The 24633-nt window shown below is 64.8% G+C and overlaps 2 protein-coding genes across 11 annotated transcripts in view; one reads left to right on the top strand and one right to left on the bottom strand.

Annotated features, from left to right (window-relative positions):
* Window positions 1–6956, top strand: part of CHID1 (chitinase domain containing 1) — a 38731-nt gene extending 31775 nt beyond the window's left edge. For all 7 annotated transcript variants that reach the window (XM_032270542.1, XM_032270541.1, XM_032270546.1 and 4 more), the window contains 3 exons: window positions 6290–6370; window positions 6589–6631; window positions 6764–6956. In XM_032270542.1, coding sequence (XP_032126433.1) covers window positions 6290–6370; window positions 6589–6631; window positions 6764–6862 — 223 coding nt within the window. In that variant the 3' untranslated portion in view covers window positions 6863–6956. The remainder of the gene's footprint in view (window positions 1–6289; window positions 6371–6588; window positions 6632–6763) is intronic.
* The window catches only part of TSPAN4 (tetraspanin 4), a 27403-nt gene continuing 5981 nt past the window's right edge, over window positions 3212–24633 (bottom strand). For 3 of the 4 annotated variants that reach the window (XM_032270551.1, XM_032270552.1, XM_032270549.1), the window contains 7 exons: window positions 23047–23126; window positions 12804–12995; window positions 11184–11258; window positions 10002–10103; window positions 9788–9919; window positions 9625–9708; window positions 8787–9303 (listed from right to left, as the gene is read on the bottom strand). In XM_032270551.1, the coding sequence (XP_032126442.1) occupies window positions 9235–9303; window positions 9625–9708; window positions 9788–9919; window positions 10002–10103; window positions 11184–11258; window positions 12804–12995; window positions 23047–23109 (717 nt within the window). In that variant the 5' untranslated portion in view covers window positions 23110–23126 and the 3' untranslated portion in view covers window positions 8787–9234. Of the gene's footprint in view, window positions 3223–3933; window positions 3942–8786; window positions 9304–9624; window positions 9709–9787; window positions 9920–10001; window positions 10104–11183; window positions 11259–12803; window positions 12996–23046; window positions 23127–24633 lie in introns of those variants that run through there. The other variant, XM_032270550.1, reaches the window with a different exon arrangement.

Below are 24633 nucleotides of genomic sequence, written 5' to 3'. Positions count from 1 at the left end.
GGTGCTGGGTGTTTTGGCATTTTTATAAATCATACTAATCTTTGTTCTAGGTGCAGTTGGGTCTCTTAGAAACAGTTTTAGTGGCTCGTTTTTCTGGAGAACCTGGTCCTTTTTGTGGAGGCCTCAGCTGTCATCTTTGTGAGTCTGTGCAGCTCCCCCAAAGGCCTGCCCTCCGTGAGGGGTGTGTGCGTGGTCAGTCCAGGCAGGTGAGCAGAGGCCAGCCCATCTGCCCTGCTTCCTCCTGGTTGGCCATGGAGGGGGCCGTGGAGAATCCAGTAACTGCTAGATTCTCGGGTTCTGAGGGTGGCGGCGGTCGGTAGGGAAGTGTGTCTGGCCAGCGTTCCCTGCCTGGCCTCCAAGGCTGCCCTCCCTGAGCCCCTCCACGGCAGATGTCAGGTGGGCCAGGTTGCAAGACCGGGGTCGTGTATGGTGGTCCTCTAGGGAGGCTTTCCCCCGACACGCCGCTCTCTGTTCACACCGCTGGTTCTGGGGTCCAGCCCGGGCCTGGCTCCTGCTGTTCCCTGGCTCCTGGCCCTGGGTTTGCTCTGGGTCACTGAGCAGGGCCTGACGCTGCTGTGGGGACGGACACGAGGGGGTGCTGGCTGAGGAGGGCCTGGGTCCAGCCTGGGCAGCAGGAGCCTGGCATCTTCTCTCCCACATCTCACCCATGGGTCAGGGAGAGGTCAGCCACTCCTGAGACACTCGGGGCTGTGCACAGGCAAGGGCGATGTCCCAGGGCCCCGGCTCATTTGGGTCCCCTGCTGCTGCTGAGATGGGACACGGGTCAGTTACTGACGTCAGCTCACATGTCCCTGCCTTGCCGGGTGAGGGGGCCCGGCCGCCCTGTCTGCCCCCATTGTCTGTTTCCATCAGGGCTGCTCTATGCTCCTGTGTGTTCTGCACCATCCCCCACCACAGCCCTCCTTTGACACTGGGACTCCCAGGAAGGTTCTGGAAGCACGGCACATCTCCCCGCCTTCCCCCATCCCTGACAAGGCCTGGTTCTGGGGCCTTTTGTGTGGAGCCGTATAGAGCTTGGGCTCCCAGCCAGGGTCCCCTGTGCAAAGCAAGAGACCTCCCCATGTACCCAGCCCTGACTCCGCTCCAGCTGTGGGCTCTGCTTGCCCAGGCCTTCGGGAAAGCCTTATTTCTGGTTGGCTTTGAAAGGGACACAGTGTTGGCCTTGAGTCTTACCCGTGCTGGTCTTCAAGGGCAGCTGTAACGAAGCCACCAACGGGGCCACCTACAGAACTGCTGCTTCTCAGTCCCGGGGTGCCCTGGCCCTGGGCAGCACCGGCAAGCCCCTCCTCCCACTGGCTAGAAGCAGCTGGCGTCAGAGCCCTGGGGGAGCTCCTGGGGGGCCTGAGGAGGCGGTTCTCTGGACACACACTCCCAAGGCTGGGCTGGGCCTCGTGCTCTTTTCCCTGCAGGGAGCTGTGCCCACCAGGCTGTGTCTTCTGCCTGCTGCGTCTGGGACACACAGTCACTTCCTCAGGGCAGCTCAGGGCGGCTCACAGCATTCCGTGATTGTGGAGTGGCTGCACCTTTGGAGCCAGTACAGCCCCGTCGCTGGTTGGTCAAGTCTAAGGGGTGCTGTGTGTAGTGACTCACGCCTGTAATCCTAACAGTTTGGGAGGCCGAGATGGGAGGATCAGTTGAGGCCAGGAGTTTGAAACCAGCTTGGGCCACATAGCAAGACCCCCATCTCTAAAAAATGTTAAAAGTTAGTGTGGTGTTGCATACCTGCAGTCCGGCTATGCAGGAGGCTGAGGTGGGAGGATTGCTGGAGCCTGGGAGGTCTAGGCTACAGCGAGCTCTGGTCACAGCGTCACACTCCAGCCTGGGTGACAGAACAGGACCCCATCTCTTTGTTTTTGAGATGGTGTTTCGCTCGTCGCCCAGGCTGGAGTGCAGTGGCTTGATCTCGGCTCACTTCAGCCTCTCACAGGTTCAGGCGATTCTCCTGCCTCAGCCACCCAAGTAGCTGGCACTACAGGTGTATGCCACCATGCCCAACTAGTCTTTTGTATTTCTAGTCACTGAGCCCAGTGACCCTATCTCAAAAAAAAATTGAGTCTGGGAGAGGCAGCCACCTAACCTGGGCTGTGGGTGTGGGCCAGGAAGGGCCTGGAGGCTCCGTCACCACATCTGTAACTGCATCCCCCGGTGAGGCGGCCCCAGCTGTGGTACAGGTGCACAGCTCCCGCCCCGTCCCAACCCGTGTCTCCCGGTGCCCGCTGGCCCAGAGTTCTCGGACCTTTTCCTGCTGAGATCCTGGCGCCACCTCCCCAGGCTCCTTCCTTGCTCAGCCCAGGCTGGTTCTGCACATGCAGTCGAGGTGTCCCAGAACGTCTGGTCACATGCTCCTGTCCATCCTGCATCTCAGGAGGCTGCCTGGGCAGACCCAAGGAGAGAGGCCCCCAGCGGCCTCTGACGCCAGCCTCCTCGAAGTCTCCCATGAGCTGGCTTCTTCTCAGGGGCCAAGAGAGGGACGCCCTTCTTGGTGGATGACCAGGGCTCCTGCCAGCCACTGGGCCAAGGCTGCTCAGGGCAATGGAGGTCCATGGCCCACTGCCCTCCTGAGAGTCCCGAACCTGGGCTCTTGGGCTGGTGTGACAGCAGCAGTGTGTCTGTGGGGCGGTCCTCCGTGGTCCCTCCGCTTAGCAGGGTGGAGGGATTGCTCAGACTTGGCTGCCCTGCGGGGCTGGCACCCCTGCTCCAGCCAGGGCCACAGAGCGGAGGTGAGGTATTGGGAGTGCCTCCTCTGACCGCTGCTGCTTCCTCCATCTCTCCCTCTCTCCGTCGGGCAGCTTTATTTTTTGAGATGGAGTCTTACTCCGTCACCCAGGCTGGAGTACAATGGCACAATCTCGGCTCACTTCAACCTTGGCATCCTGGGTTCAAACGACTCTCCAGTCTCAGCCTCCCGAGTAGCTGGGATTACAGCCACCTGCTACCATGTTCAGCTAATTTTTGTATTTTTAGTACAGATGGGGTTTCACCACGTTGGCCAGGCTGGTCTCGAACTCCTGACCTCAAGTGATCCACCCACCTTGGCCTCCCAAGGTGCTAGGATTACAGGCATGAGCCACCTCGCCCAGCCCCCTCGGGTATCTTTGTTCTTCATCCTTCCTTTTTAGACGTTGGCAGCCTCCCCAGGCTCTGGAGCACGTCCCTGGTTTTCTGGAGTCCCTTCTCCAAGACAAGTTTCCAAGCTGGTCTCTGTGGGGTGACCCCCTCATCAGGAGGCTCAGGAACGTCTTTCTCGTGCTTTCTCCATAGAAACACCCAGAACGCCCTCTCCATCCCTGGTCCTCCCGATTCCTCTGTGGTGTGTCTGGGTGTGTTTTGTGTGTATGTCCTGTTTGGATTTCCTTGACCTTTTCCATTTGAGGCCTTGTGAGTCTTTTTGAGTTACAAGGATAAAATTCAGACCATTTCAGAGTGGCATTCAGTACGCCCACAGACCTGTGCAGCCCTCCCTGCTCCCCGAAAGCAGCCCTGTGCCTTTCCGTAGTTGTTGCCTTCCCTGCCCTGGCCTGTGTCCACCTCCAGCCCACCGTCTGTGGGTTTGTCTGTTCTGGACCGTTCTGTGAGGTCGAGGCCGCAGCCGCCCGTGAGCTTTGCGTCCTTACTGCTCACATGCCCTTCTCTGTGTGCTTGTCCCTCCCCTCCCCTTCCTCTTAGGCAGGCCGATCGCCCACCCTCCCCTCCCTGTGGCCGGTGCTGCTCCCTGAAGGACCCGTGTGGCCCATGTACTGCCTGAGAGCCTGGCCCCTCACACCAGCCGTGCTCCCTCATAAGCCCTCAAGGGCGGTCCCAGTTATCAGCCTGGGCCACTCAGGTCCCCAAGGCTCCAGCCCCTCTGAGGACGGTCCTCCCTGCACCAGGGGCCTGGACTCACTCCTGTCTGCAGCTGCCCCACCCTTACACCCGGTGGCCTCACCCTCCCTTCCCGGAAGTGAGTCTCGGACCCTCCCTGGGCTTTTGGGAGCTGGGCACACACTCCTACCCAGCCCCTGGTTCCTGCTTCTCCTCATCCCCAGTGCCTGCTTGAGGGTAGCGATTCCCAGGGTTGGGGTCCCTGTCAGCGCCCTGGTCATGGCTGCCCCCACAGCATGGTCACCACCCCCACGCCAAACCACCAGCCTGAGCGGACGTACCCAGTTCTCTCTGGGGTCCTGGCCACCCCCAGCCTCACCTTCTGGGGGCAGCAGATTTTGAGGGGTGACCACAAAGGCCCCCCAGGAGAAGGAGTGTGTGGCGTGGCCAGAGCTCCCCAGTGCTCGAGGGCCCGTCCTGTGGCGTCTGCCCACGACCCTGCCCGTCTCATTCCCACAGAGCCACTCAGCAGATATTGCGGTGAGGGGTGGGGGGGAACTGCAAATTAATCAACACCTCGGGTGCCATTTCAGTGAAGGATAAAGCAGTGATCTCAGAGCTGTCTCAGGGGTTGTGGCTATGGCTGCAGCTGCCTCCATGATGTTGCCTGGCCTGGAGGGGCTTCTGGAAGGACCGTGTTTACATACACATGGTCGTTGAGGGGCCTGGCCCAGCCCCAGGAGGGTGGAGGTCCAGCAGAGCTTTTCCAGGCCTGGGATGGCTGGAGCTGCCAGCCACTGCTGCCACCCACTGCCAGCGTCTAGAGGGGCTGGGTACAGTGGCTCACGCCTGTAATCCCAGCACTGGTAGGCTGCGGCGGGTAGATCACTTGAGGTCAGGAGTTCCACCTGGCTAACATGGAGAAACCCCATGTCTACTAAAAATACTAAAACCAGGTAGGCATGGTGGCAGGTGCCTGCGATCCCAGCTACTCAGGAGGCAGAGGTGGGAGAATCGCTTGAACCCAAGAGGTAGAGGTTACAGTGAGCCGAGATGGTGCCCCTGCACTCCAGCCTGGGCGAACGCAGCAAAAACAGGTGCCTGGAGAAAACTCTGGCTTGGGGAGGCTGCCCAAGTGCCACATCTCACCCTCCCTGCTGTGTCTCTCCTGGGGTCTGATGTCTGCAGAGCAGCCCCCATCCACCCCATGCCCTGAAAGGCTAGAGCTACCCCACGGGGTCTGGCACTTTCTCATGCACTGCTGGGCGGGTGGCAGCTGCTCTCCCTCATGGCTCTGAAGTGACATACGCCCTAGTCTGGAAGAGGCTCCTGGGGCCGGGGGGCCCCTGCCCTGCTCAGAACAGCAGCCTGTCCCCGTTGAGGAGACTCAAGCATCCCACACCTCCTGGGCAGGAGCATAGGAGCACTGGGAAGGTGGGTCGAGGTGCGGTCCCGTGGTCGCCGTTTCTCACTTGGATGAAGCCCGCGCTGTCCAGCCCTGCTCCCTTAGGGTCCTGCGGATGCCCCTGCAGCTGCCCACTGCCTGTCCTCCCCTCCCTCCATGGCACCTGGGCTGTAGGTCCAGGCCAGGCCTCCTCCCTGTGGCTGCAGCCCCAGGCACTTGGGGGCACCGTCCTCATGCAGCAGGCATGGGTCATATTCCACCGTCAGCCACCACCACCTGCACAGACTCCTGCTGCAGAGACCAGAAGCTTCCGGAACCATCTGTTGGTGCTGCTGGTGGCTGTGGCCCAGTGTTCTGGAACCACCTGCCCTGGTCCCAGATGTGCAGTGAGTTGTGCACACACTCAGGGACCCCCGTGACCTTCTGGAAAGCGCAGTCCTGTCCCCGGCACCTTGGGAATGAGCTGTCCTCTGTGTGAAGGACCGGTGGTTCTCACACCCCTGGCTCCCGGTGCTCAGGAGGGGCCTGCCGCAGTCCAGGGCATGGGCTGGTCACTTCCGGACTGAGGCAGACGCAGCCTTTGAAACGGGGCAGAAACCACTGCCCAGGACCAGGCCTGCCTGTCAGCCCAGGGCCTGCAGTGGGGCCAGGGCAGCCTGAGGCCTGCCTGGTTGGCCTCTCGCCTTCTGTCTGGGTAGTGAGGAGCCCCGTCCAGCAGCCACTGCATAGCCTGAGGGCCACCGCCAGCGTCAGGCAGCTTCAGGCCCCCTGTCACCCTCCAGATCAGGGCATTGAGGATTCGGTGGAGTGGCTTCTCCTGAGGAGGCTACTGGAAAGATGTGTTTTCTGAGAATTCCTCAAATACGGGACCTGAAGCTCCAGCCTTCCCCCTCACCTTCCCCCGCACCAGCCATCATCCCCAGACCACCGGGATGGTGGCTCCCTTGACCTGCTGCCCTGAGTGGCCCTGTGCCCCTGCTGATAGCCACAGCCTCTGGGGGTGCAGCGTGGGGCCGTGGGGGAGCGGGCGGAGCTCCAAAACCCACATCCTGGTCTCCCCAGGTACATCCAGACACTGAAGGACCACAGGCCCCGGATGGTGTGGGACAGCCAAGCCTCGGAGCACTTATTCGAATACAAGAAGTGAGTGTTGGGACGTGGGTGGCCGCCTCGGCTTCCGTGTTCAGGGTGGGGCCTTGGGGGTGGAAGTAGGGGAGCCCACTTGCCACTCCCGCCCCGGTGCACAGCAAGACAGCATGTGGCCACCTGGCAGGGGGACAGGACCTGGACCGTGGCTGTGGGGGGAGGCGGCCCCGGGCCAGCAGAGCTGGCGGACGGGTGACAGTCCCCTTGTCTTGCAGGAGCCGCAGTGGGAGACACGTCGTCTTCTACCCAACCCTGAAGGTGCGTGTGCTGCTGGCCATGGGATGGGGGCCTGCAGCCCTGGGGTCCAGGCAGTGCTGCCCTGGCATGGAGGGCGTCCCTGGGTGCTGGGGGATGGGCCCAGGAGGCGCTCACCCTTCCGTCTGTGCCCAGTCCCTGCAGGTGCGGCTGGAACTGGCGCGGGAGCTGGGCGTCGGGGTGTCCATCTGGGAGCTGGGCCAGGGCCTGGACTACTTCTACGACTTGCTCTAGGTGGGCACAGCGGCCCACGGCGGACGGGTTCTTTCCTAAGCCCTGGAGTGAGTGACCGGGTGTCAAATACAGGCCTACGCTCCATTTGCTGTGATGGGTCTGCCGAGGTCCTCAGTGGGGGGTCCCGGGCCCCGTGTCATTCCCACCCTCCCATGAGGGGTCCCTGCCCTGGGATGAGTCCTGGCTGGGGGACACCTTGAGAGCTTGAGCCCCTCCCACCTGGGCACTGCCGGCTGCCTCCTGTCGGCTGGGCAGGGAGGACCCACTCTACCTGCCCTACCAGGACAGCCGGGCTCAAGCCTTTCTGGGCTGTTGCTCAGGTACTGGGCTGGATGTGGGTTTGGAAGCTGTGGAATAATCCCAGACTCGCCCACTCCTGGACTCCAGGGCCCTGGCAGAGCTGACAGCCCTGCCCCCATGCACCTGCCACACACCTGGGCAGCCACAGCACATGTGCGTCACCTGCAGAGAGCCACCCAGATGTCCTCACGGAGCCCAGCATGGCAGGGGTACAGGGGCTGCCCTGGAGATGGGCTCAGAGGAGCCTGGCCCTGGACCCTGGCTCAGCTCTGCCGCCTCAGGTGGTGCGACCCCCAGGCCAGCCTGGCTGTGTCGGTGTGAGAGGGGCAACAGCAGGACCCGTGGGCCAAGTCAGGACAAGTGTTTCCACTGAGGGGGTGGGGCAGAGGGTACCCTGCAGTGCAGCAGTGTCCAGGACTGGGGATGCCCTGGGGAATTTGGGGGCATCATGAGCTGAGGCCTGGCAGCCCTTGTTTCCCTGCCCCCAGCTGCCATCTTGTCCTCTGCCGGCCGTGAAGCCTCCCCTCCTCACCAGTGAGGCCTGCGGGGCTGAGGTGGGCAGCAGAGGACATGGGATGCATGTCACGGGCAGGGCCTCAGAGGGATGGAAGTCAGTCAGGGAGTGGGTGGGCCTGGGCGCCCCTCACTGAGAATGCCATGGGTGGGGACAGTGAAGCCAGGGTCCTGGTTTAGAGTCCGTAATGTTAGGAGGCAGGGGGTAGGGGGTCAGGACATCCCCAGCTGGTGGTGAGGGAGCACGGTGGGGTCTCTTTCACGGGTGGGAGCTGAGGAGGGGGTCTTGGGTGGGACCCAAGGCACCCATGCATGAGAAAGGCACCACCTGGGTGTCCAGGAGGCCTGCATGCCGCCACACTGCAGGCGCGGTGCCGCTATTCTGCCTCGTTGCCTGCTGTAGACGTAGGCCGCAGGGCATGCTGGGCGCTGGGGCTCACGCCTGCAATCCCAGGACTTTGAGAAAGCCGTGGCGGGAGGGACGCTGGGCTGAAACCCCATCTCTGCCCCCCCAAAATACAAAATCATCAAGACGCGGTGGTGTGTGCCTGCAGTCCCAGCTACTCAGGAGACGGAGGTGGGAGGATCGCATGAGGCGGCTGGGCGTGGTGAGCTGTTAGGGCTGCACTCCAGCCTGATGCACGGAGTGGAACCTGGCCTAAAAGAAAAAAAGCTGCCTCTGGCTTTGTACCCCAGAGGTGCTGACACTAACATTCGGGTGGGTTCTCTGGGGTCCCATGGCTTCTGCTGGAGTGAGGGCGGGGGACGTGCAGGTCTAGGAGGGTGGTGGGGCCTGGGTCTGGGCACTGCCAGGTCAGTGTGGGTGCCACACAGGATGGGAAGCCTGGAGCCGGCTGGGTGTCCCCAGGGGGGTGGGCAGAGGGTGGGGCAGGCATGAACTGGAAATTGAGATTGGGGGGTACAGTTTGGGGGTCAGATGCCCCAACCTGATTGTCATCCCTGAGGCTGGTGTCCTCATCACAATCTGCATGGGGATGCCCACAGCCACAAGGCTCTGCCCAAGCACCATTCATGCCAGAGGCTGCTCTGCCCAGGCCTGGGTGCCAAAGGGGAAGATGGGGTGGGGGGAGGTGGACCAGCAACAGGCACAGGGGGCTGCTCACACTTTATTAAGAGATGCACCAGGAGCCCATGGCCACTGTGGAATGTAGGTGAGGGGCCGCGGCCCAGCCTAGAGCACCAGGACCAGCGGGGCCACCTCCAGGATGCCGAGACCTGGCCCCTCCAGCCCCACCCCGTGTCCCGGGAGGCCAGGGGCCACAGGCTGGCTCCCGTGTGGACGCCGCTCTGGAGAATAATAGATAAAAAAACTGCTGGAAGCCCCTCCAGCCCCTGCCCTGGGTTCTGCAGCCAGTCTGTGGCCATCCCCTCCCGGGGGGTCCAGAAGCCCTGAAGCCACCCAAGCCAGGGCCTTCCGGAAACAGGTTCCGGGCATCTGTCCCTCCCCTCCCTCCCAGCATGGGGCAGAGCACCGAGGCCGGTGGTGGGAAAGGCAGCTGTGGGTGCGGCCGTCTCCCCGCGGGCGTCCGTCGGGCGACCTACGCACAGTAGGTGTCTGCCTTGACCACCTGGCAGTACATGGTCATGGCGAAGGTCAGGCCCAGGATCTGTGGGGACAGAGGAGTGCTGGGCGGCTGCTCCACAGGCTGAGGCCTCAAGCCCAGAGTGGTCCCCGGGGTGGGGGACACTGGCAGAGCCCCTCAGTTTCCCGAGGCTCACACGCCCCACCCAACCCCTGGGGCTCAGCCACAGCACCCTCCCCTGAGCCTCTGCACTGGCCGGTCCTGGGACACCAGCATGGACAGCCGCCCGCTTCTGCCCTGCACCCGCCTCCACCTGTCCCTCCCCCCAGACCCCACCTTCCTGATCATGGGCTCCTGGCGGCAAGGCCTTTGCTACCTCAACAAAGGGGAATCCCCGGGCCATACCTGCACCAGTGCCGTGCACAGCCCGAAGACACCCACAGCCAGCAGGTTCTCCTGCAGCCACACCTTCACTGTCTCGTAGCAGGGCTGCAGGGAGGCGTGCCCGCATGTCACCAGGGCGTCCCAGGCTGCCGGCCCCGCTAACCCCTGTGGGGGTCCCACTCACCGCCTTCCACCACGTGCCGGGCGCATGCAGCCCGCAGCTCTCACTGAACTCCAGGCAGCACGAGTCGGGCACACGTGTGGCATTGTACACCTCGAACCAGTCGGTGTAGTTGGAGACGCCACAGCAGCGGAACTGGGGGGCAAGCTCGGGTCGGGCTCAGGCAGGAGGGGGGCGCCCGCTGACCCGCCCACCTGCCCACATGCCCACGCCTCACATCAGTCTGGATGATGCTCCAGGCATTGGTGAGGCCCACGTTGCCCTGCGTGCCGTAGAGGTGCAGGCCTTTCTTCAGGTCTCGCTGGGCGTACCTGTCAATCTGGGGGTGCAGGGGGGTCAGCAGGGCTGTTCCCACTGTGCCCCACCCCCCTCACCCAGACGCCCTCGCTGACCCCTAATCTGGGCCCCGGGTCTCTCCTGCACCTCGTCCTGAAGTGGCTCCCGCCCCTGCCAGCCTAAGAAACTGCGCGTCCTCAGAAGCCCTGAGGCCCAAGGCCCCCACCCCTGAGCTTCCTCCCCAGGCAGGGGGAGGACCGTGGGTCCTGGGGGACAGGGGCAGGGACACAGGTGCCTCCACATGTCACACACAGCCATGCTGTCAGCTGAAAGCCAGGAGCCACGAGCACCAGGCCCACCTCGCACCCTGGCCTTGGTCCCCAATGTTAAGTGAAGGTCTGGGGCTCCTTGGAAAAGGGGCTGATTCCCGGGCCAGGGCAGGGAATGCAGGAGGAGGCTGGAGTGCCCTGCAGTGCCAGGAAGTCAGGACGTGCCCCAAAATGAAAAGTCTGTCAACGGGGGTGCATCGGGACACAGCAGCCAACTGCAGGAGCTCCCCAGGGCCGAGGACGGGCAGTGTGATTCACAAAACAAAGTGGTGGTGTGTTCTAGCTCAGGGTGCAGCCTCAATATCCGCGCCTTCATCTCAGTATAAACAAATGGCCGAATATGTAAATTAGTGGCACAGAAGGGCACTGGGGGCAGACAGCCCAGGACGCTGCCTCAGAGGGCAGGGGATGACCCCCCAGCAGCCTTGGGTGGGGGAGCGGGCAGGGGATGACCCCCCAGCAGCCTCGGGTGGGGGAGCAGGCAGAGGGCAGGGGGTGTCCTGTGAGCGGCCTTGGGGTGGGGGAGCAGGCAGAGGGCAGGGGGTGTCCCGTGAGCGGCCTCGGGGTGGGGGAATGGTGCCCTCATGCCCGGGTGGCCTCAGAGCCACAGCACAGCCGCCCAGGGTTGCTGGCGCTCTTCCTCCAGGCCTGGTCTCCAGTAGCTACTGCTAAATCCACACCCGCTGTCCCTGGCCACTAGCGAGGGCAGATGCCAGGCCACTCTGTCCACGCCCCCTGGGGGTAAGGATGGAGCCCCCAGCCCTGCCTCGGGGCCTGCGCTGAGGCGGCTGTACCTTGTCCGTGTAGGCGAAGAAGAGGATGGCGATGGTGGCCTCCAGCAGAAACACCAGCAGCAGCAGCAGGAAAAACTGTGGAGGGGCAGGCTCAGGCGGGGACCCGGCAGGCCCCCCAGCCTCCGCTCCACAGCACGCCAGGGCCCGGGGCCACACACCTCAGGGACACCTGGTGCTGCCCAGAAACCTCTGCCAGGCCCCCACTCCCAGAGACCCCGGCATGCCAACCCCACCTGAGAACTCGGCCCAGGTCCAGAGGCTGTTGCGTCTGGCTCAGCCCGAGTGTGGGGCGATGGGCTGTCCTGGGCTCCCCTCCCATCCCCACCCTGGGGCAACCCAGACACCCCAGGTGGGCACAAATCCCTGTTCCCGAGGCCTCAGCCCATCAGCTGCCTTCGGGACACCTCCATCCAGGGGCCTCTGAGTGTCCGGCGGGTGCCTCGCTGGGTGCCTGTGTCTTCATGGCGGAAGGAGGGGCCACAGCTGGGCTGCAGAAGCCCCCTCCGCCCCCACATCACAGCCTTCAGGGCAGCCAAGGTGGCTGACGCCCCCTCCACAAGATCACGGGCTGCAAACCCTGCCTCCGACCACCCAACCTTCCCCCTCCTGGTGGCAGCCCCGAAGCTCAGCCTGACCCCAGCCCTGCTGTTCCTCCGCGTGGGTCAGACACCCTGAAAAAGGAGGGCAGGCATGGACAGGGTGGGGCTGGGAGCTAGGGGCCCAGGCAGGGTGGTCGTGGGGGCGGCAGACGGGGCGAGCTGGGCTGAGGACACAGGAGCCCCCCACTCCCAGGAGGTACCCAGGGTTTGGGTCCCAAGTCACCCACAGGAAAGGGGGTCGGGCCCGTGTCCCTGCAGGCCTGGCAGGGCCCACACACAGCAGCCACCTCGACTGTCCGAGGCGCAGACCCCTGGCCACAGCATCCAGGGAGCTCTGGGACCTAACTGGGCCCTGGGGAGGCTGGCAGACATGGGGCTTGCCCCCAGGAAGTGGCCTCCCCCAGGAAGGGGCACAGAGGGGAGCGGGCTGGCTGACACCTGAGTGAGGACCCCATGCAGGACTTCTCAAAGGGGCGGGGGAAGCCTCGTGATTCAGGCCGCGGCGGGCTGCGCACCCCAACCCGCCCACAGCCTTGGCCGGGCGTGTCAGTCGGCAGCAAGCCGCTTCTGTCCAGGAGCCCGTTTTTAATTATCGTGATGAACGTTTGCAAGAAGGATAAACGCATCCCTGCCTGTACGTCCGGCCCAAGGCAAGGTGGGGCCGGGAGGGTCTCAGCAGAGGGTCCCAGGGAGCTGGGGCCAGGCCCCTGACGGGCGTGGGGATGGTAAGGAATGAGTCACGGAGCCCGCCCACCCGTGAAGGGCCTCGTGTGCGTGTGCACACGTGTATGGGCTGTGCCTGCACTCACCGGGGCCAGTGTCCCGTCAAGGGAGCCCCCGACAAGCCACAGCGTGTTCTTTTTAGAGAGTGACCCCCCCCAGCCCCGACCTAGCCTGGAAGACCCAACAGTGACTGGGGCACCAGGCCACACTCCTGCTCAGGAGGTCACACCCCTGAGGTGGCACCCACGCCTCGGGGCCAACAGGCCCCACCCAGCGTTGCCCAGGCCCTGGCACTCACGGTGAGCAGGAGGCACTTGTTCTCCTTGATGGCGCCCAGGCAGCCCACGAAGCCGATGGCCATGACAAAGGTGCCGGTGACGATGAGCAGGTTGGCGGCCGACAGGGACGGGAAGGAGGAGGACAGCGTGGCGAAGCTCCCCTGTGTGGCCGCCAGCCAGATGCCAACGCCCAGCACGCCACAGCCTCCCAGCTGGGGCACCGCCAAGGTGAGAGAGACAGGGTGAGGCCCCAACGCGAGCTCTGGACCCCAGGGCAGAGCCCGGCCCACAAGTCCAAGGCCGCAGCACCTGCCGTCCTGAGCCAGAACCACCCAGAGTCCCACTAAATCCCGGGGGTGTCCAGGGCAGGCCCGCCTTTTCCCCACACCCTGGGCTGGCCCCATCCCCAAACCCACACTCCATGGCCACAGTGGTGTGGGCTCCCTTGTGCCCCAGAACACCCCCGGCCTGGAGACAAAGGGCTGGGGTCTCGGGAGCAGGACAGCCTGCACCACCCCCGCCCACTGGCCTGCACAGCGCAAAGCCCACTCCCCACCTGACCGGCCAGGGCGGCTGGGCCCACCCACTCCAGCCTTTCCAGACTGCCATCAGTGAGACCCAGCCCCGCCCTTGCCCCGGACATGGCTTCCCGGCAGGCAGTCCCAGGATTCTGGTGCCCACCCTGAAGTGGGTCTGTGATGTCCCCGCTGTCCGCCGCTACCCGTGGCAGCAGAAACCCCCGATTCCCTCATGCTTTGCCCCTGGTTGTGATTTCTCACATCCACATGGGCGCTGGCGGGAGCGGGGCAGGCGGGTGCCACGGGCGCACCTGCTGTCTGCAGGGTCACTGTCTGCGGCCTCTGTAAGCGCTACAGCGTTTGCACCATTTCCTGAGTGCTGCTTCTTATAAAAATCAATTAAAATACAAAGAGGCGGGAGGGGACCGGCGGTGCTGCACTCGGAGGGAGGGAGGGAGGGTGCCAGGTGCCAGCCCAGAAGGCCTCACAGGGAGCGGGGGTCCACTGGGACCCCCACCCTCAGACTCGGGCACAGGGCAAGCAGTCCCCCAAAAGTGCTGACCAGCTCCGGGTCCGAGGCACGGGGACCCAGGCGGGTGGTGGGGACGTCCCAGTGGTCGGCTGGCTCCGGGAAAGGGCTGTGCAGCCCTGGGGGACTTCTGCCCCTCAACCCCGCGGAGCTCCTCAGAACACCCAGACCACATGCCTGAGGACGGGGTCTCTAGGGGTTCCCGGGGCCACCAGAAGCCCCAACTCGCCCCATAGAAGCCTCCCAAGCCCAGTGGCGAGACTCACACCCCACTTTCCAGACAGAAAGCAAGGCTGAGATGAGCTGCTGGCCACAGGGAGCCCCACCCCCACCTCAGCACCAGCCCAGCTCGAGAGGGGCCTGGGCCTCCAGGCTGGCAGGGCTCCTGCCTCGGGAGGCCTGGGGGTGGGAGGCACCCCTCCTCCTGTGTGCATGCCCCCTCGCCCCTCCCTGAGCAGGGTATTGGCCAGAGCTAGGCTGGAGCGTGGAGGCCGCCCCCTCACTGGCTGGCTGGCAGGAGCCTGCACCCCGGGGGAGTGGACACAGCTTCCTCCCCAAGGGCAGGGGTGGCCAATGGTGCCCAGGAGTGCAGGCCAGGCCTCTCATTGCTGTCTTGGGTCCCTCTGGACTCGTCAGGGCAAAATGCCCTCAGAGCAGAATCGCCCTGCCGGGGCCCCAGGTGTGCCACACGTGCTCAGGCTGTCCTGGGGAGAATACGCAGGCCTTCCAAAGGCAGCACCTCCAATTAACATCCAAAACAGAACGCTGTCTGGAGGTTGCACGGGCCCGTCCTGGAAGCTCTGCTGAGCCAGCGTGGCTCCTGGTCCTGTGGAGCTCCCACCCCCAAGCCCAGAGCCCTCCCCAGCAGCCAGGCATGGGGGGGCAGGGGCATGGGGGAGCTGGACAGTGCGGGAAGACGCGTCACCCCTGTGCTCTGGGCCCCAGGACTGGGAGTACCCTCAGGCAAGCACTGACCTGCTGGCTCCAGGGGGGCTGCTGAGGAGCTGACAGGAGACCTGGGCACAGCGCCCGGCCTGGGTGTGGCTTCTGAGCAAACCCAGTCCCAGAGGCAGCTTAGGGGGACAGGGGAGGCTTCCCAGGAGACCAGGAAAAGGGTTGGGGTGGGAGTCAGTACAGCCCGGTGGAGGGTGGCCTGGGCGGGGGTTGTATGAGCCTGGGATGTGTGTGAGCCCGAGTGTGAGCCAGGCTGAGTGTGAGCTGAGGTGTGAGCCAGGCTGAGTGAGCCCGGGTTGGGTGTGAGCTGGGGCATGTGTCAGACACAGGTGGGTGTGAGCCCAGGGTGAGTGTGAGCCTGGGTGTGAGCCTGGGGTGGGGGTGAGACCGGGGTGGGTGTGAGCCCAAGTGTGAGCGAGCCCAGGGTGGGTGTGAGCTGGGGTGTGTGTCAGACCGGGGTGAGTGTGAGCTCGGGGTGGGTGTGAGCCCGGGGTGGGTGCGAGCCGGGTTGCGTGTGAGCCAGGTGCGTGCGGCTGGAGTGTGCGGGACCAGAGGCCAGGTCTGTGGTACAAGTGAGGGGACCTCCCTAATCAAGAGGATCTGTCCTCACCGGGAGCACGGGGCTTGGGGCACAGTCCCAGGATGGGCAGGGGTCTGCCAGCTCTACAGAGACGCCCCCACTTCTCAGCAGATGAGCTGTCCACGGTGCTGACGGGGGGGGTGGTGCCCCCACCCATCTTTGGGGAGGTGTCCCCCATAACATCCTGGAGCACTGGAGAGACCTGGACGGGCAGTGGCCCACTCAGTCCTGCCCCTGGAATGTCAGGCACAAGGCCACACACCCATGTAGAGACCAGTCCAGACGAGGCCACCTGTGCCATGTAGACAGATCAGTACAGACGAGGCTGTGCAGAACTGGGGGCCTTTCCTGAGGAGCACATGGGAACCCTGACCTTCCCTGGGCTGTCCTCATGTCCTCCCACCGTTCCCAGGTCTCATGCAGGGGCAGATAGGGCACCAGGGGACCCACATATGGCCTGGCACTGTCACTGCCCCAAGAACCGGGCAGAAAAGGGATGTGCCCTTAGTCCGGATCACCAGGTGGTGGGGCAGGAGGGTGGGGCCCTGCTGGCTCTGGGCCTGCCCCATGGAAGAGGCTGGACATAGAGGGAAACCAGAGGCCCCAGGAGAGGAGATGGGCGTCGCCAGCTCAGAGCATATCCTGGGCTCAAGCGCCAAGCTGCCTGCAGGTGGAATCCCAGGCTGAAGGCCCAGGCTGGGGGTGCGGTTCCCTGAGCTGAGGGGAGGTGCTGGCACAACAGAGAAAATTGTCATTTAAAACCCAAACTGGGCCGGGTGTGGTGGCTCACACCTGTAATCCAAGCACTTTGGAGGCCAAGGCGGGCGGATCATGTGAGGTCGGGAGTTCAAGACCAGCCTGGCCAACATGGTGAAACCCTGCCTTTATTAAAAATAAATAAATAAATAAATAAATAAATAAAAATAAAACCCAAACCGTAAGGATCATGAGGTCAGGAGATCGAGACCGGCCTGGCCAACATGGTGAAACCCCGTCTCTACTAAAAATACAAAAATTAGCCGGTCGTGGTGGTGCGTGCCTGTAATCCCAGCTACTCAGGAGGTTGAAGCAGGAGAATCGCTTGAACCTGGGAGGTGGAGGCTGCAGTGAGCCAAGATCGTGCCGCTGCACTCCAGCCTGGCGACAGAGCAAGACTCAGTCTCATGAAACAAAACTGCCTGTGCCGTCAGCCTCTGCCTTCCAAGGACGGCAGACCGCTCCCGTCAGCAGGAAAATGAGCTGTTCTGAGCTCCCCTCGCCCCATGGGAACACGTTGAAGGGCACAGGGAGGGCGCGTGCAGAGTGGCTGGCACCATGCCAGGTGTGGCACCCCGTTCCATGGGACTGGGCAGGAAGGGGCCCTACACCTCCAGCCCTGGGCCCCTCCACAACTGCCCCCGCCCCGGTGGGAATTTATTTCGCTAATTAACATTCCACAAAACATCCTCACCTCCACCAGACAGCAGGAAAGAGACACCCACTCACTGTCAGCAGCCTGGTTGGGCCACACACACTGTGACAGACAGTCCACGATGTCACAGACGCCCCACACCGTCACACGTGGTCACACACACGCTCGAGGTCTCGCCCTGCAACCCAGGGTCCCCCAGGCCCTGAGGCCCCAGCATACCTCACCTGCATACTTGCAGACTCACACAGACAAAACGCACGCACGTGGTTAGTAAAATTACCTGCAATTTTGAAAGCGTTTCTGTGTAAGCTTTTAAAACATTTTGGCAGGAAAATTATAGCCTCGAAGTGCAAGAGAAAATGGGCCCCATTTGCTTGGAGATGGAACATCAAAGGCAGGATGAACGGGGCTGAGGCCAGGAGGGCCAGGGCCCTCTTTTGTCAAACGCAGCCAGAGGGGCAGCAGCTGGGGGTGTGGCTGGCAGCCTGCTGCATGCTACCAGGGTTCCACCCAGCATCTGGGCCTGGCCCCCAAAAACAGACAAAATCCCTCCTCGCCCGCTCAATACGAACAGAACAGGCCGAAAGGCCCCTCCCTCACTGCTGCCCCCAGCAGGTAAGACACAAGCTCAGGTGGGGTGACCCTGCCCCATGACAGCTGGGGAGACAGCGTAGGAGAGGAGCCCCCATCCCAGACCTCTTCACCACCATGGTCAGCCCGTCCTTCTCCAAGGCAGAAGCTCACACTGCCCACTGTCCACTTCTGGGGACAGAACCTGTTCCCAACACCTGCTTGAGACCACCCCTGGCCAATGTACATCCGACACTTGTTCACCCTGATCTTCAGCAACTGACGGTTCTGCCAGACTAGGAACCCATAGCGGCCCAAGAGGCTCGGGGGGGCGGTCCCCCAGCACCCACCCAAGAGGCTCGGGGGGGGCGGTCCCCCAGCAACCACCCAATAGGCTCGGTGGGGGCGGTCCCCCAGCAACCACCCAAGAGGCTCGGTGGGGGCGGTCCCCCAGCAACCACCCAAGAGGCTCGGGGGGGCCATCCCCCAGCACCCACCCAAGAGGCTGGGGGGGGCGGTCCCCCAGCAACCACCCAAGAGGCTCGGGGGGGGGGGGGGCCGTCCCCCAGCACCCACCCAAGAGGCTCGGGGGGGCCGTCCCCCAGCACCCACCCAAGAGGCTCGGGGGCTGTCCCTCAGTGCCAGCGTGTGCAGACGCTGCTGAGGCCCATGCACCCCCGGCCCCGACCCTCTTTTCTGGTCTGGACAGCCCCCTTGAGCCCCCTGGGCAGGCCTCAGACAGACGTGCGGAGTGCGCTTCCTCCAGGCCCACTGCTCCTCCGGCCACGTGGCCTTGTGTGGCAGATGGCTGGGCTACTGGCCACGTCCTTGGAACAGGATGGGGGCCTGGGTCCCTGCAGGGGCCAGGGCTCTGTCCAGAGACGGGAGGGCAGCCAGCACAGCCTCAGGACCCTCTGGGCTGGCGGATGCCCCGCTGTGGCTGGGATGCTGGTTTCCAGGGCTGACAAGTCTGCCCACTTACGACCTGCGTGGTTCACTGTGCTGTTTCCTGACAGCAGTGGTCTCATGTCCACACCCCCTTCTGTTCTCCGCTCCCTCACCCCTGACCCTAGCAGTTCTCCAAGGGCCCCCAGGGCCCAGAGATGAGGAGACCAGCCCCCACCCAGTGACCAAGGCCCACCCTGAGGCCAGTGTCCAAGGCAGGGAGGGCAGAACAGCCCCTGCCAGGGGTCACCTGCCCAGGGTGCCATGCCGGGTCCTGTGGGGTGAGCAGGAGTTTGCCGGAGGGCGGGGAGGAATCCAGGAGGAGGCTCCCTAGCGCGGGAGCAGCTAGGAGGCGGCTAGCCATGGTTGGGCAGGGCCGCAGCTCACACTCACTCCCGTACCCCCGCGGGGGCCTCCTGACTTCCACCTGCCCCAGAGAGCCCCCTCCACACAGAGGCCCGGCCGCCTGCCCACCACCAGCTGGGACCCAGCAGCTGCACAGGTTCCACAGAGCCAGGCCTGCGCCACCAGGTGGACAAGTCCGCCCACCCCCAGCAGCACCAGAGCTGCCTGAAACCCACCCTGACCGACCGCGGCTGCACCCCACCCACAAGGAGCCACACACTCCCTGGGGCTCAGGCACGCTGTGGTTCCCCACGTGGGGGCTTTTGTTCAGAAACGAATCATTGCGTTTGCCACCATTCCCACGCCACAGACCAGCCTGGAGGCCGAAGTCCTCAAAGAGAGGCCCGGGAGCTGGAGGCAGAGCCTCTGCCACCCTCGGGGGACGCTGCACTGTCCACCGTGGCGGGCCGGCCACGCCATCTGCCGGCTCTCAGCTCCCAGGGGAGGGAAGCCAAGGGCTGGCCCTGCTGCACCCCCTCTAGGCTGTCACATGCCCACCTGGGGGGCTCCCCCAGGGGTCGGTGCAGGCGGCGGGGGGAGGCTAAGGGGCCTCCCACATTCCATTCACCCCTCCCCGTGCCAGGCCAGCATCTGGGGACCTCACCCTGTGCCACCCCACGTGGTGCAGATGGGAAATGAGGCCCTGGGGAGAGCAGGACTGGCCCAGGGTCCCACAGTGGCAGGCAGGGCTCCAGTCCCCCAGGCGGGCCCCAACCACACTGTGTACAGAGGGCCTGAGCTTCCGGGCGGGCGTGTGGGGTGGGGGGGAAGAAGAGGAGGAGGACAGCCCTTCCAGGTAGCACCTTCGAGGTAGCATGGCAGCCTCCACCCCCGACCGGCAGGAGGAGCAGGCCCCGTCCTCTCCCCGCCACCCTTGGGACTCCACTTCCATTAAGGGAAGAGCTTTGCTGGCAGAGGCTGAGCTGACAAGGCAGCACGGAGGCCCCAAGGCGGGGGTCCCGGGGCAGCAGAGCCCCCACGCCTCACCGTGGCTCACGTGTGTCTGTCGGCATGTGCCTTGGCTCAGGACAGCCGGCTGAGATTCCTGGGCCCTGCGCCCAGCCTCCCTCCGGCATGGGGCTCCCGAGAGACACCCTGGCCCCACCACAAGAGCCTTGCTTCCCAACCCCCACCTGCTTCCCACCCCCGCCTTGTGCAGGGTGAGGGTTCAGCAACCGAGCCCCAGCAGAGCTGCCGTCACCAGGCGGGGGCCTCGATTTCCTGAAAGCAGGCCGGTGTGTCCCCAGATGTCCGTGGGGCTAGGAGTTGGCACCGCTGCTCTGAAGGCCCCACCGGGTCCCCCACCACCAGGCCACGACACATCCTACCTCCCCGCACCCTGGCCGCCCCAGGAACCCTCTGCACTCCACCCAAGGCTGAAGGCTCTGGGCACAGCCCCTCTGACAGCCCCCCTCCCAGACCCCAGCCAGGATGCCTGCCCAGGAAGCCTGACCCGACGCTGCACAGAAATAGCCAATCAGCCTTCAGTCTTCTGGAGCGAGCCCCTCCCCTCCCCTCCCAGGTAGGACCCGAGGCCGCCCCGGCCCAGTCAGTGGCTGTGGTCTCAGCCAGGGCCCCAGCCTGGCCATGGCTGTGCAGGGGGCTCAGGCCTGGGCCCAAAGAGACCTGGCAGCCAGGGGTACTGTGAGGGCCTTGGAGGATCTGCATTTGGAAGGGGGGGCTTCAAGGAGAGCACAGAGGCAAAGGCAGGAGAGAGGGGTGCCAGGCTGGGGCTGAGGGCCCAGGAGAGCAAAGGTGGGGGCAGCCAGGAGAGATGGGGGCAGAGGGAAGCTGCAGAGCCATCACTGCACCCAGACCACTGTGCAGGTGCCAGGCACACCCAGCCCCCAGTGCCAGAGGACCTCTCACCCCAGCCGCACCCAGGACAGGCCCAGCCCCCACCACACACACCTTTCCTCACCCACCCCGGCTCCCACCACTGCCCACGGCTCTGGCCGCTGACTGCCCACTGAGGCTTCCCCATGCCCTCCCCATAGGCCCAGCACAACTCGGGCAGTGAGGGGTCAGGACAGACACACGCAGGGATCTTGAGGTTCCACCAAGGGGGATGCCCCTCCCACCACCTTAACCCTGGGCTGCACTCCTGGGGAGAGGTTCTGCCCCCGGTCTCCCACTAAGTAGGAAATGGAGTGGGCAGCAAAAGCCCCTCCAACAGGGGCTGGCACCCCCAAAAGGAAAGGGGTCCTGGGGAGGGGCGAGCTAGGCCTGACTCCCAAAACAGCCCCACACCAGGAGGAGGGGCTTAGCCCACAGTGGCTCCGGACGCAGCAGGCGTGGACGTCAGCCCAGCACAGCCTCCCGGCAAAACCCCCACCCATTCTTATTTACCCTGCCCCACCTCCACCCTCAGACCCCCACTGGACACCAGCTGGGTTGGGTGGGGCCAAGGCTGGTGTATGAGGCCAGCAGGGCTCCCGTCTGCTAGACTGGGGGACAGGTGATGACTGAGTAACAGAAGACAACAGGGGCTGCGTGCACGCCTGTAATCCCAGCACTTTGGGAGGCCGAGGCGGGCAGATCACCAGGTCAGGAGTTCAGGATCAGCCTGACCAACGTGGCGAAACCCCGTTTCTACTAAAAATACAAAAATTAGCCGGGCGTGGTGGTGGGCATCGGTAATCCCAGCTACTCAGGAGGCTGAGCCAGGAGAATCGCTTGAACCCGGGAGGCAGAAGGTTGTGGTGAGCCGAGATCAGGCCACGGCACTCCAGCCTCAGCAACAGGCAAGACTTCGTCTCAAAAAATAAACAAGAGAGAGAGAATCGGAGTTTCCAGCCCACAACAGGGTCCCAGGGGGGTTCCTGGTGCGTTCTTTCCCAGGTTGAGGGCGGCGGAGTGTGTCTGCCATGCAGTAGGAAGGGAGGCTTCTTTGGGGTTCACAGAGACTCCCCTGGAGGACCCCCCTCCTTCTCCCTGAAGGCAGGTGTCCAGGCCACCAAGGAGGAAAGGAGATGGAGAGAGGAGAAGGTTTCGCCTCCCAGGACCTGCCCGCCAGGCCCCACACCCACTGCGCCTCAGTCATTCTGGCCCATCCCCCATCACAGAGTCACTCTAGTCACTCAGTCACCCCCCACATCCACCCTGCACACCCACCAGCACCAGCCCACACCCCCACCTCCAAGGCGCCCCCCCAGGGCCTGGGCTTACCCCTGAGGAGCCTCTAGCAGAAGACAAACCCTAGTGGTGACCCCTTCTGGAGGTGGACGTCCGGGGCAGTAGCCTCCTTGGGTGACACCCAGCAGGCAGCCCAGGCCGCCTGTTCCTGCCAGGGACCCGCCTCCCCTGGTCTCACCCCACGCTGGGCAGGGAAGGAGCCGGGGCTGAGGGCAGAGGTGGGAAGGCCCACCCAGGCTTCTGGGCACTACCAGCTGGACCTCATGCAGACCGACAGCCTCCTTTTGAGGCCCAGAGCCCAGGCAGGCGCTAAGGCCACACCCCCTGGCTCCCGGCGGCAGGAGCAGGTTCAGGAATCCAGGACAGGGCACAGAACGACCTTGGCATCACTTCACTACGCCTCCCCCAGCCCAGCCAGTGAAGCCCCAGGCCCGGCGCAGGTCATCCCTGGCCACCCTGAACTCCTGCCACCTTCCCACAGGGGCCAGGGACAGGACAGGGTCGCGGCTTGCTCCAAGGGCCGGGCCCCACCTCCTGACACGACACGGGCTGGGTGGGGTGGAACTCCGTCCTTCCTCGCCTCAGCTCCGCTCCGCCCCGCCCAGCACACAGGGCCCACCCTGGACACCTCTGCAGGTCTGAGCAAGCCTGACCCACCTCGGCAAAACTTCGGGAAGCCTCTGGCGCGGGAAAGCCAGTGTCTCCCGCGGGCGCTCATCGCCCAGGGCCCAGCTCAGTGTCCAGGACTCCCCCCCTTCCGTCGGCAGCAGCCGGCTCAAGCCCTCGGAAGTGAGTCCTGGGCCCGGAGGGGCGGGGCTGAGGTCAGGATCTCGGATCTCGGCTGCACCGAGGAGGGGGCGGGCCCAGGGGAGGCCCCGCGGCCACACACACCGCTGGCCACGACCTGGACTCGAACCCCGACTGCGAGAGGCGCAGTGCCCGGGTCGGCCCCGTCCGGCGCGCACGTGCGCAACACGTCCCGTCTCATCCAAAGGCGAGAGGGGCACGGGGCGTGGGGCAGCCGATCGGCTGGGAGCGCAGGGGGCGGACCCCGTGATGGCGAAAACCTTCCCACGCAGTCCAGACCCCCGGCCGGAGCACCGGGCTCGGGTGCTCCTGGGAGCCCCCCAACCGCACCCGGTGCCCAGCCCCTGCGACCCGCCGCAGCGGAGCCCCCGCGTCCTTCCCGGGCCCCCGGCGCGGCCCCCGGACTCACCCAGAAGAGCAGGTTGAAGGCGAACATGAGGTACTTGACGGCCTGGAGGCAGGCGCGCGCCATGCCGCAGCGCTTCAGCTCTAGGAGGAAGATGAAGGAGAGGTCCAGGTAGAAGACCACGTACTTGCTGCCCTTGGGCGACGTGTAGCGCGCCCGGGCGGCCTTGGGGCCGGGGTTCGCGCGCAGGCCGAAGAAGGCGCCGCCGCCCCCGGCGTCCCCGGCGTCCCCGCCGCCCGCGCGCCCGCACAGGCCGCTGCAGCGCCGGAAGGGGCCTCGGCGCGCGAAGCCCGGCTCCCTGCCCTGCGGCGAGGGGCTGCGCCGGTACGCGGACTCGTCCGTGCTGGAGCGGCGCATCGCGCCCGGGTGCCGGGGCCGCCGCTCAGCGCCCCGCGCCCGCCGCCCCGGAACGCCCCATCCCGCCCGCTCCGGCCCCGCTCCGGCCGCCGCGGACCCGGCGGCGGGACCCAGACACCGGCCCGGCCCGCGCCCCCGACCCCGCGCGCCCCGCGCCCTCCCGGCCAATCCCCGGCGGCTCCGCCCCCGCGCGGACCCCTCCCCTGCCCGCCGCGCCGCCCCGCAAAGCCCAGCGCTCCGCCCGCGCCGACCAATCACCGCAGCCCCCGGCACCGCACCCGCCGCGACCCCGGCCCCTCCGCCCGCCGGCGCCCCGGCCCTCCCCACCTGGCGCGCGGCACGAGGATGCTCCCGAAGGGTGTCCGAGGGTCCCGGGGCCCGGGAGTGAGACCGGGTAGCTCTCGGCCCGCGCCCGACGCCCCCCGCTTCCCCACACGGGACCTCGCCCGGCCCCCGGCCCCGGGCCGGGCTTGGAGACTTCCACAACGCAGACGACATTCAAAGCACTACGCAAATGGAGGGTGACCCCGTGCTGACTGGTGGCAACTTGGGGAGCCTTGGGTGCCAGGGGGGCTGGGTCAGCCTGCACCGCATGGAGGGGGTGTCGGCGAGGCTTTGACTATAGCGGAGGGTCCCAGAACACAGAGAGCGCAGGGGTCATTGCTAAGACTCCTAAGGCAGACCCAGGGCGCTGGAGGTGAGCCCGCCTGGGCCTCTGCCTCGTGCTGTCCCCAAGGCGGGAGCGGGACCGGCTTCAAGGGCAGCCACGTGCACCCACCCCAGCTGGCCCGATACTCTGCTGTTCCCCGTCTTGAATTCTTGGTAATTTGTGGCTGGGCGCAGTGGCTCAGGCCTGTAATCCCAGCACTTTGGGAGGCCGAGGCGGGTGGATCACGAGGTCAAGAGATCGAGACCATCGTGGTCAACAAGGTGAAACCCCGTCTCTACTAAAAATACAAAAATCTGAAGCCGGGCGCGGTGGCTCAAGCCTGTAATCCCAGCACTTTGGGAGGCCGAGGCGGGTGGATCACGAGGTCAAGAGATCGAGACCATCCTGGTCAACATGGTGAAACCCCGTCTCTACTAAAAATACAAAACATTAGCTGGGCATGGTGGCGCGTGCCTGTAATCCCAGCTACTCAGGAGGCTGAGGCAGGAGAATTGCCTGAACCCAGGAAGCGGAAGTTGCGGTGAGCCGAGATCGCGCCATTGCACTCCAGCCTGGGTAACAAG

The sequence above is a fragment of the Sapajus apella genome, unplaced genomic scaffold, assembly GCF_009761245.1.
Source record: "Sapajus apella isolate SASKATOON/1434 unplaced genomic scaffold, GSC_monkey_1.0 scaffold212, whole genome shotgun sequence".
NCBI classification, from domain to species: domain Eukaryota; kingdom Metazoa; phylum Chordata; class Mammalia; order Primates; family Cebidae; genus Sapajus; species Sapajus apella.
Note: the sequence above shows the minus strand (reverse complement) of the source record. Positions and strands in the feature narration are given on the sequence as shown.